The sequence below is a fragment of the Taudactylus pleione genome, unplaced genomic scaffold (assembly GCF_031769625.1).
Source record: "Taudactylus pleione unplaced genomic scaffold, aTauple2 ptg000472l, whole genome shotgun sequence".
Lineage (NCBI taxonomy): Eukaryota > Metazoa > Chordata > Amphibia > Anura > Myobatrachidae > Taudactylus > Taudactylus pleione.
Window position 1 is genome coordinate 633,583 of NW_028284874.1, and position 12,344 is coordinate 645,926.

At 44.3% G+C, this 12,344-nt stretch overlaps 1 protein-coding gene across 2 annotated transcripts in view; it reads right to left on the reverse strand.

Annotated features, from left to right (window-relative positions):
• Positions 1-6,526: 6,526 nt before the first annotated feature.
• Positions 6,527-12,344, reverse strand: part of PTPRA (protein tyrosine phosphatase receptor type A) — a 161,533-nt gene continuing 155,715 nt past the window's right edge. For both annotated transcript variants that reach the window (XM_088448934.1, XM_088448933.1), the window contains 2 exons: positions 10,149-10,284; positions 6,527-6,784 (listed from right to left, as the gene is read on the reverse strand). In XM_088448934.1, the coding sequence (XP_088305060.1) occupies positions 6,710-6,784; positions 10,149-10,284 (211 nt within the window). In that variant the 3' untranslated portion in view covers positions 6,527-6,709. The remainder of the gene's footprint in view (positions 6,785-10,148; positions 10,285-12,344) is intronic.

Here is a 12,344-nt window from a genome sequence, read left to right on the forward strand (position 1 = left end):
GCACTCCCCACCCACCCTCCTTCTGGGCCGCTACAGAAAGTGAGATAAGAGGGAAGAGCGCTGCTTACCTGCGCTGGACGAGCCGTGCCGACCCAGGCATAGCCAAAGTCGGTGCCGCGGTGTAAAAGGGGTCTGGCCCGGGTTGGAAACGTGTTCCAAATCCAGGGTCTGACCCGGGATTTTGGTATAATTCACCTGTTTAAATGCAAAAAAACCTGACTCCTTGCAGTCCATATTCATTTGCAAAAAAAACAAAAGGCAAACAAATAATCTACAGTATACCCCTGTATGTTACTGCCTAGATTCCTGAGAAACAGTGCAGTAAAGGTGCTTATATATACACATCACCATATAAGCTCAACATAGATCACCAGGTTAATACCCAAAAGTAATAGTCCCAGTTAAACTGCTCATCTGTTAATACACAGCCTTCCCTCTGTAGTCTCCTCCAAGCAGAACGCCAGCAGCTATCAACACTTGTGTGCGGCTCTGAAGCAGTGTGAGCTGCTGATACTCATATACCTGGGGGAGGAGTGACCGGGCACGCCATCGACGTCCTGCTTCATTCAGGCCACCTGACGTCATCCTAGCCTCCGGCATTTCCACCCAGAGACCTTTACTGATACCGCAGCACATACTGATGACGTCACAGACGCCGCACCTGCACTTGGAGCAGCACTGCGTCCTGGGGTCTTCAACGAGCCTCTCTCCCACAAAGCCGGCAGCATGTTGCTGCACTGTAATCCCAGCCCGTAGTCCTACAGGAGGAACCGTCGGGGTATATGAATGCGGCGGGTGCTGTGTAAGCCCAGGGAGGTGAGAGACACGCTGGCCCTACAGCTGAAGCCACGTGAGCAATAACATGCCCGGAAGCTCTGCTTAAAAAGCGTCGGGCCGGGAGGCAGTAAATACTGCAACAGGGCCTTTTACATAAAATGTATAAAGTTTACCTTTTCTTTTTCCAGCGGCCCCCTCAGATGTGTCTGGTATGGAGAGAGACCCAGGGACTATGTAGTTTAGGGACTCTCTCAGGGGCCGTCTTCAGAGTAGGATACAGGGTTCACACAGACACACATTCTATCTACTCCCACTCCCCTAGTGCTGGTCGCCAGGAACGAAGCACCCGAACCAAACATCAATATAAAGAAATTAAACCTAACCGAAAGCTAGGACCCAGCTAGTGCCTTACTCCAAGGCACTAAAAACAAGACTGAGGTTTTGGTGGAAGGGGAGAAGTTATATAGGGGGTGGGAACCAGTTTAATTTGTGTCCAACTCCACACCTCACTACACATAACCCAGACGTAATGGCATCCCCCAGATAGATGAAATAGGATTATTTTTATTTATTTTTAAATAAAAAAAAATAAGAATCTAAAAGAATAAAGCCATGCAGTTATTACAAAACAAAAACAAAAGACCGCAGAGACGTCTGATTCTTTTTGGAATTAGCACATTTATTTCAGAGTAAAACCTACAGCTTAATCAACTTCCGAAAAATCAGGAACTGACCAAGCCTATTTACAACATTATTAGCAGTGACAGATGTAACGATTAATTAAGCGGGTGGTATACTGTACATTTCAAAAATCACTGAATTAAAACCAGTGTGTAAAACCATGCCGGGGGTCCCAGGGTACATGGTGGAATCTCAAATCCGCTATGCAAAATAAAAATTAAACTCCCAAGTGTGAAGCGGATTGGAAAATAGATTTGGTCCATTTCTTAATGTTTAAAAATAAAACAAAAAAAATGTTTTAATTTTGAGACTTGTTATGATTAATACGTAGTCCATTATATGCAGTTGAGAGTCATTTTGTTGGACTTCGTGACATCACATTGTACCACAATGCTTGAGTGATGTCACCAATGAATTTAAACTGAAAAGCAGCTGCCTCATTCTGTGTAACTGACAGTTACCCTTTAATTCCACAGTTGTGTTTCTTTTTAAAAGGAAGGTAAAAAGCACAGATATGTTGATGGGAAAACTCACTGGATTGGCAGGTTATGTCAATCATAGAGCATCACTTCTAATGTCATATGCTGGACCTGAAGTAAGATAAGTGCATAGTTTTGGAAGGCAAGGACGTCTTCTGCGCTTCATAGGGATATACCAAATTATTTATCTGCATACAATTCTTTCAACATTTAAAGCAAAAAGAGACCAAACTAAAAAAAATTAGAATAGAATTAAGTAAAATTCATGGTAATGGCATGATTCTGCCAAGGAGCAATGTATGTTTACTGGAGGTGTTACAATAATTTTATAGTTCAGAATGCTAAAAAAAAATTCTAAAAAAATACAAATGATCAAAAACAGTAAAAAAAAACTAAAAAAAACTGATGTAAAACTAAAAAAATTGTGCAATTTGGTTTTGTAATTCTGATGTTAACATTTACAGCAATAGATTGTAGTTTTTTTTTCCTATACCAATATAAAGTAAATTTAAGCTGCAATTCATGTGAATGAAGAAAATAATCCCAAAACAATTACTCCACTTTGCTGAATCAAAACAAAGAAAGCAATGTACAATCTGCTATAAAAAAAAAAAAAGCTCATATTATTACTTGGAAATATGTTTCTAAAGTGAGAGGTGTAAATGGCTTTTAGAAGATAAAAGAAATATAAACGTAGTTTTGGCTTTAACTGTGAAACTTATTAAGGCATTATATTCTGCGCCAGTCACTGACATATTGCAGGGGAAACCATTTTGAGTCTCCAGAGGCTTAAAGCTAGTCCATTCCTCAGTGACATCAATTGATTCCTAGTAAACGGACTGGATGTTTTCTCCTGCATACTGCCAAGCGCACAAAATGGCTGCTCTGAAAGTTTTACGTTACATTACTGCACGACATAATAATAGGCAATTACACATGCAATAATACATGACGACTTTACAAGTACAATATCAGGAGAGGATTTTACAAATCCAGAAACACTGAAAGTTACCAAATAAAATAAAAAAAATAATTAAAAACACAAGCGAATTTCCAGCAATTAATGAAAGACTTCCAACAAACAGACATTTTTCCTAAGCACCAATCTCCAATGCAATGTATTGGCCAAATAAACAGGCCACCCCAGAACATCACTGAGCACATATAATGTAGAAGAGTAATTATATCTGGGTGTTTGCGGATGTTGACCTGTTCAGCTCCAGGGTTAACAATTGGATTTTTGGTGAGCTTTCGTCAATATGGGCGCCCGCATGACACGGCAATCCCGCTGTCAACTCATGGTCGGACGTGGGGAGAGATGTAAACATCTCAGAAAATTGATGGGACAAATGTGAGGTGATATTGACCAAAAGACTAACTTGGGATTTACACATCAAGGCTCGTGTGACAGCCGCTTCCTAAACGAGGGGGGGAGTTAGGCCAAAGGCAGTATAACACTCTTGAAGGAGATCAGCACGGCTACTACTTGGATATACATGCTGATGTCTCCCAAAACTTCTGAACATAATTACTTTCTCATTCATCATATATCACATAACAGCCCCTTTATTAATTTATACATGTAAGTTTAACTTTGAGAATGCAGCCTGGTTTAGCTTCATTAGGGCTGTTTGTTGTATGTGGCACCTTTTGTGTTTGAAGGTCAAGTGTACGAAGAGCACTTTACTGCAAAAACGCAGTTGGAAGGTACAAAATGTATCAAGTTATAAGTACAGAATGGGAAGAGATTTTCTGCGCCTCAACAGTGCCGGAAAAATCGAATCCTCTCGCGGGAGAAAAGGGGCCAGGCAAAGCAGGGAACAACCCAGTAAATGGTTCCTTTCCGAACCCTCTTAATTAAAATAATCACCATCCCTCATAACCAAATCTTGTTCTGTGCATGTTTGTGCAAAATTAGGGGCACTCGTGGCCTAATTTTGCACATTACGCGCATATGCTGCAGGAAAGTTTCCCAAACCAACTGCCGTCGTACACTTTTGCACCCTCCGGCCTCCAACTTGGGCAAGAATTAATGTTCCCCTGTACAAATGGCACATTTACGTAAAAGTAGGCAGTCGCCAGAGAATCCGTACTGCAGGCTTACACTTTTATGGTTTGTAAAAGGTATACACTGTCCCCCAAATAGTTCATTTCCCCATAACAATATGGCGGTTTATTAACCGACCGAAGTCAATCCCTATTCTATATAACGCACGCATTCTCAGATGGCCAACAGATCACAAAAGAGTTTCTGAGTGTTATGATTTTAAATTATATTTCCTGTACCATCTCGCACAACAGTCCAAATAATTATGAGGGTGCAGAGCCTTAACAGGACAAGCCCTCCAACCGCGTGATGTTAATATGTCATGCTGGGACCGCCAGCGCCAGTGCCGACAGCAGCACCGCCGATGCGGAACAGGCTGCCAACTGCATGTCTGGTATCTCCAATGGACGATCCGCCGGGCTGCAGCATGCGCACGACATCTATTCACCGGCGGTGATCGCTTTACCTTTACCTTTCCCTAGCAACTCCACCACCATAAAGATAGGGAGAGCACACCAATTCCATATCTGTCTCGACAGGACACCCCAGCAGTTCTATTCCAGAAGTGCTTGGACAGTCAGTGGTGACAACACAACGATGGTGGATGGTCATGATAAAACTGCTGCTATGCGTGCTCTAAATTATGTTATGTGTTTGGGAGAGGTGGTCGTTCCTCGTTATGGACCTGTGGTAGAAGGACACGACTGTGTGTATTCCATATCCTCCTGTTACATTATCTGCATTATCAGTTCTAGTGCTAAAAAGTTAAATAAGATGAAGAGATAGCCCAGACCCTCTTTGGATGCAGAGTCATTTTGGTTACATGCTGATACATTTCTGAAGCATTGGGAGAAGCCAACGTATGGAGGCTCATAAACCTCTATATCTGAGAAGATACCCTTCCTCCTCTAGATAGTGCTGACATGGAGTACTCATCAACCACGGGATCCCCTCCCCCAGTGACCAAGTGCCAGCCACATAACTCTGCGCTATACAAAGTGTTATAACAATACTGCATGTGACTGGAGCTGAGCCACGGCGGCAATTTAGTTCACCCCTCAACCTGGGTAAACATGAATACCCTGAAAAATATCTTCCACTGCCCATTCCCGTAGTGTGGGCTATAATCAGGCAATAGCCATGAATCCAGGAGCGGAGTGGTAACAACTGGCTTAGATAAAACACTGGCATACACACATTAGGTACCCTGGCCACAATTCTGTACACTGGCACTACTGTACATTGTTTTATTTTTATTGTCATCATCGATACTTTAAGTATAAGACAATTTAGGGAATGAAAAGTAAACACATGAATCAGGCGCCACAAAAAAAACAAAAACAAAAAAAACATTCATATAGAAAACATTATTAACTGTGGTGGGTAGTAAAAGGATTTCAAAGTCCACAAACCAAACCGGCCAGTATTAGGCTTTAATACGGTCCATGTATCTAGTCATTGCTAAGGATACTAGTATGAGGCATGCCTGTGGCTGAGAGTTGTACTTGTGACTGGTGGAAGGCCCAACAAACTGCTGACAATTAGCACAAAGATAATGGATGGTCATATGATGTAGACACCAGTGCTCTGACCAACGGGGGTTCAATCCATGAAAAGATCATCTTATCCAGCCAATGGACTGAAAGAGTCTAACACCACAGGGTACCCATGGTCTACACAGCTGAGGCAGCCATTTTAAGGGTAGACCCAATGTGACAGAACTTGGCATAGGGCGGCCATTTTGTGGACTTAACCAATGTGCACAAGAATTCCTTAAGAATCAGTGATACAACTAAACTACGAGGAACTCTGTCATGTCACTGTGTCCTAGGGCAAGGAGAGGCTGCTTTCTCAAGAGTCATTGGTTCAGCGCACAAAATGGCTGCCTCCGCTTCAAATACAGAGTGAATACATTTTTAATGTATAGCATTTTTTTATTTTTTTTTTTCGAGCAGGGCTTCTGACATGACTTTAGTAGCTGACCAGTCAGATATATATGGTTGGATAATTTTGAGACCTTGGAATGTACAGTAGTAATTAGCACTGTTTGATACAGAGCAGCATATTCAGGTTATAAACAATAAAGCCCCCCGGAGATCCACCTTGCGTTACAGGCCCGTTTTAACCCCTTACCTGCTGGAGAAGAGCCCACCACAAATCGAGAGCTCGCCAGCAGCGGAAATGCCTACAGCTGTGTAGCAATAATTGCAAGACTAAAAGGTTTAGGTTATTTCTTTGTTGTTTTTTTTTTGTTGGTTTTTTTTTTTTTTTTTTTAATACAAAAATCTATGATATATTTTCTATTTATATATTTATTTACAGAATAAAGTCACGCAAAGTGTTTGGAACGGCGGTAAATGTGAGTTATGTTGCTGTGCGTCACATAGATCTTTCTAGAACAAGTCTCCAAAGGCGTTTCCTGGCAGGTTATAAATGGACAATGGGTCGATGCAAATGAAGGAGAGGATATAAAAAAAAATAAAAAAATAAAAAAAAAATTAATCCAAACCTCAAGCTATTGTATTCAAATAATAATAAAAAGAAAAAAAAAACCTAAATGGCTAAATCGGCACTAATCACTTTGCTACATATAAAATGTCCAGCTAATATAAAGCACATTGTACCAATCCTCTAAAACAGTTAAGATATATACACTGATCTAGATATATTAACAAATAGAATATTACAAAATATTAAAGGCCACAGTCGCGTCCTCCCCTTGGTTTTATTTGAAGTTGGCGTAGTCCGAGAAAGCGTCGATGTATTCCTGCACCACTCTGTAGCAGAATTCATACTGCTCCTGTGCATGGGGGAAACAGCGAGGGGGAGGGAGGGTGTCAGTCATTGCAGGGCGATTGGTGCGAGAACAAGAATTACAAGTTGCATTGTCAAAAAACCACCATCGCTTTCTCCAGGACAAGACTACAATTTAGAAAATTGCGCAACAACATTTAATTTACTTCGTCAACATAAAAAAAAAAATTTAAATAGTTGGGTAAACACAGCAATTATCATACTGAACCCTTATGAATAGTCCCCGGTCTCCTGGTAAGTGTGGGAAATACTTAGAGAGGTCACAGACACACTAAGCAAATATTTCAGTGGCATACCATGTACAAAACCAGACGTGGCATACCATGTACAAAACCAGACGTGGCATACCATGTACAAAACCAGACGTGGCATACCATGTACAAAACCAGACAACCCATTAAAGAGAAGGAGTTTGCCGAAAGTTAAGCAATAGTGAAATTATTATTCGCTTCTTTACCAAATGAAAGAGGATTAGCCGCTAATCTCGGAATGGTATTGTCGCCTAACTTTCCACCACTCTACAATCCTTCAAACGGGCTCTCAAGACCCACTACTGCATTAAAGCCTTCCAGCTCTCATCCTAACCCGCTGCTACATGTTCCTTCCTCTCTCTCGTCTGCCCCTGCCCTTTAGAAAGCCCTCTACCCTCTTGTGCTTCTCCTTACTATAGTGTCATCTACTTCTTACTCCCCACTAGGGCACCTAACACTTGGCTGCTTATGTTCTGCTGCTTATGTGGGTGTTATGGTCGCTAATGTAGTAATGTATATTGTCCATGTCCTTGTTCTGCATTGTATTGTACTGTAAGTCACTGGTCACTTATTTTTTTTATGTACTTTGTAAGGCGCTGCGGAACACTTGTGGTGCCATAGAAATAACCTAATAATAATAATACCGTATATACTCGAGTATAAGTCGACCCGAATATAAGCCGTGGTACCTACTTTTACCACAAAAAACTGGAAAAACTTATTGACTCGAGTATAAGCCTAGTGTGGGAAATGGCAGCAGCTGGTAGTGCCCCCACTAGTAATTCCCCCTGGTTGTGCCCCCAGTGGTAATCTCCCCTTTCAGTGCCTCCAGTAGTAATCCCCCCTGGTAGTGCCCCCAGTGGTAATCCCCCCTTTCAGTGCCTCCAGTAGTAATCCCCCCTGGTAGTGCCCCCAGTGGTAATCCCCCCTTTTAGTGCCCCCTGTAGTAATCCCCCCCTGGTAGTGCCCCCTGTAGTAATCCCCCCCTGGTAGTTCCCCCTGTAGTAATCCCCCCCTGGTAGTGCCCCCTGTAGTAATCCCCCCCTGGTAGTGCCCCCTGTAGTAATCCCCCCCTGGTAGTGCCCCCTGTAGTAATCCCCCCCTGGTAGTGCCCCCTGTAGTAATCCCCCCCTGGTAGTTCCCCCAGTGGTAATCCCCCCTTTTAGTGCCCCCTGTAGTAATCCCCCCCTGGTAGTACCCCCAGTGGTAATCCCCCCTTTTAGTGCCCCCTGTAGTAATCCCCCCCTTGTAGTTCCCCCAGTGGTAATAACCCCTTTTAGTGCCCCCTGTAGTAATTGCCCCCTGTAGTCCCCCACCCAGTAGAGAGAAAAGTAATAAGAATAAAAAAAAAATAAATCACTTACCTGAAACCCCCGCTCCTGGTCCCGCCGCTGTCCGCTCCTCCGGCCGCTTTGTATGGGAGAGACGTCATTACTCATGACGACGTGTCTCCCATTACCCACTGCGGGAGCCGGAAGATGGCTCCCGCAGTGGGAACTGCAGCAGCCTCTGAGAGACAGACTCTCAGCGGCTGCTGATTACAGCAAACACACAGCTGCCGGCTCCGGTGGCTGTGTGTTTGTGCTGTGTAGCGCTGACCGAACTCCGTCCGGTCAGCGCTACACTTCATTCGAGTATAAGCCGAGGGGGTACTTTTTCAGCACGAAAAAATGTGCTGAAAAAGTCGGCTTATACTCGAGTATATATGGTAATAATGGTGCCCCATTTGTATGGGCTAATTTAGTATAAAGGGGTGACCAGATAAAACCTAATGAACCTAGGCCCTGATTCAGAGCCGGACGCTCTGACCAGAGCGCTCGCTCTGAATCAGGGCCCTCCTCCATTAAAATGGAGCGTCCTCCTGGACGCTCGTATAGCTGTGGGTCACCACCCACAGCATATACGAGCGTGCAAAAAGATGGTCGCTATGGTCTTGACCATCACGACCATCGGACTTGCGAGGGAAACCTTGCGGTCGGGTTTCCCAGCCGCAAGGTCAGGAGTGATTTTGGCTCTATCAGAGCCAAAATCACTCCCACTGACATCACTAGTGATGTCAGTGGGGCCGGCTTGAGACGGTAGGCGTTCCCATGGGAACACCTCCGTCTGGCAGGCACGCCCCCGGCACGCCCACCAAAGGGGGCGTGCTGTCAATCAACATCGACAGCACGTCCCCTTTGGTGCGAGACCCCGAGCGATGGAAAGCCCGTCACTCGCCGGGTCTCGCGCATGCGCACGACGGAGCTCCCTCCGTCGTGCGCATGCGCAGTGGGGAACATCGACCCACTTGCGAGCGTACTGCCGCTCGCGAGTGGGTCTGAATGACCCCCCTAGTCCCTTATTTATATGTATATTTGTGTAGGGACTTTCTTGATTTATATAGTGAGCTCCCAGATTTCAAATGTGGGGGCCCTGATGCATTGAAGTAATGAAGGGTCCGCAATGTATTTACATAAGCGTTGCGTTTTCTATTTTGTTTGGCGATCACCAGGTAGACCGTGGCATCCTAGTTTAAAAGGGGGGGGAGGGGGTCTCCCTCCTTTAAAATGCCCCAGGTTATTTTGGAGCCAAGCCTTTGGCTGTTGAGCTCAGTCACAGCTCCATTCTTGTTGCTCAGGGGTTATGCGCATCGTGTGACAAGTGGAGAAGTTACCCATAGCAACCAATCAGCTTCAGCAATCACTTTATAGACTGTATTGGATAAATGCTAGCTATAGGCTGATTGCTTGCTATGGGCAGCTTATCCACTCTAGAAGCATGGATACATCTTCCCCTTAATATGCCCAAGAGACTGCAGCTTGGGGAGTACAGAAGAGCCGGGGATCACCGCCCGTAGTAATTAAGGTGCTAAAATGAACTCCTCATGATGCGATCACATTCCCAGGATAAGTTGGGACAGGCCCCTATGACTAGTAGGTATGTTTGGGCTTAATAAAATGTAGGGCTTAAACCCGAGGAACAGGATTCACCATGGGAGATGGACAGTGTGAGGAGGAGCTCTGTATTGTAGGGTACGGTGAGTCATGGGCAATGTAGTAGGTACAACTGTACAGTGGCGCAGAGAATGCCTGCGAACAGACGGACTTGTGGTGCACCTACCAGTGTCTGGACCATATGCGGCCGCTGTAACCTCAAGCTCTTCACGGTCTGAAAGACGTCTAGAATCCCCTCTGCTTTCACTCTCTCCAGCACGGTGCTCAGAGCGCAGAACGTCCCCGTCCTCCCGGCTCCGGCACTGGGGCAGAAAGCACAGTGTGAGAAGAAGGATCAATAAACCAGATACAATCACTATAGACAAACACAGTATGGACGCCCATGACCAACAGAGACTTTACTTCCTCAATGGACCCTGCCACGCATCTGTCAACGTCCCCGTTCCTCATCCACAGAGCTCCATTTCTTTATTTACACTAAGGCCCGTATTCAATTAGAAGCAAAAAGCCGCGATTAGCGAAAACTTTTCGCCGATGTGCGGTTTTTGCCACTTCCCGAAGTATAGCCCTATTCAATTCCAGGATGTTTTTCGCAAAAACTCCATAGGCAGAAACAGGCGAAAAAGTTTCTCCACCCAAAGGCAGGAGAAAAGATGTGCAAAATCCCTATTTATGAGTAAAATGTGGGGTCTTGGTTAAATCTGCACTTTACAGACACAAAAATATACTAGCACCCATTTACATGTACCCCCAATTTAACTACAGAAATTATTTTTCACAAGACATTGCTTTAGATAATTTTTCCACACTTATGTAAATATGCATATAACAGCCCCTTGACTCAATATAAGATCCCTAATTACTTTTAGAGATGTGCGGGTTCGGATTTACTCAGTTCTTATCGCAAGTTCGGATTCATTTTATTGGCTATCCAAAACACGTGATAGCCAATAAAATGCCGTTTTGAGATCCGAGTAAATCCGAACCCGCTCATCTCTACTTTTAATTAGGGATATTAATACACTTGTATATTGATTCTCCGGCTCAGTTAGGCTTTTTTAGGGGGTACAGACTTATTCCCCCCCCCACAAAACTGTCCTTTTCGCCAGTTCCGCTATTCGCTGCATTCGCACATATGCATTTTCACCAGTTTTACAACTGAATAGGGCGAAAAGCATCAGCGCGCGTTGTTAAGTAGGCGAAAACCGCCTCAAAACAGGCGAATGAGGCGAAAACATCGCGCTTATCGCCGATATCGGTTTTTCGCCTTTAATTGAATCCAGCCCTAAATATCGGTTTACAGAGAACAAAGTATAACTTTATCAGGGCAAAGCTTTCCCTAATCATACACCATATCCATACTGGCCGCAGGGCCGAGGTAAGTGCTTGCTCACACAGACACCTACAGCAGCGACTTCACACAGACTAAGGGGTCTAGTTACTAAGCAGTGTTAGGAGACAGAGTGAAAAGTGATAAGAAAGTGATAAGGTGCCAGCCAATCAGCTCCCCAACTGTCATTTTTCAAACACAGCTTGTGAGATGAGTTAGGAGCTGATTGGCTGGTACCTTATCACTTTTCACTCTGTCTCCTAACACTGCTTAGTAACTAGACCCCTTAAGTTGATAATCTTTGTAGCTCCTACAGATCATTATCTTGTTTTCACTACACAAAACACTGCTCAAAGGTTTTATTTATATAAAATACCAGGTATAGCCGTGAAATGTAAGGACCATCTCATTTGCCAAACCCTGTATGCGGTGTGAGAGTATAACATATATAGCAATTTCCGAAAAGTAACAAAGCTTCTGCCCGGAGTCAGTAAGCATCAGCTACCCCGAAGCCTCCCCAGCCCAGGACACAGCTGCTCTCTCCCTGCCCTCATGTGCCGCACATCCGAGACCTGCTGCACTGCTAGAGCCACATGTGAAGGTTTATGCAAATACAGAAAACTATTTTACCACGAACAGACTTCAGGCAAAATTTACTAAGCGGTGGGTTCTAAACCCTGGAGGTTAGGTGGCGGTTTGATGGCGGGTTCTATTCTGTTCTAAACCCCGGAGGTTAGGTGGCGGTTTGACGGCGGGTTCTATTCTGTTCTAAACCCTGGAGGTTTGGTGGCGGTTTTGCAGCGGTTTCTAAATGACAGCCCTATTCTATTCTAAAAAGTGTCTTTTGACGGCGGTTTTGGCCTTAGTAAATCTGCAGATAACAAAACCGCCGCTAAACCGCCGGGGTTTAGAACCTGCCGCTCAGTAAATTTTGCCCTTCATCCCATTACATTCAGTCCTGACACTTTAATATAACCACATATCCGATTACTACAGATGTGTCCTCATCTAGCCTCCTTGTGCGTTAAAACA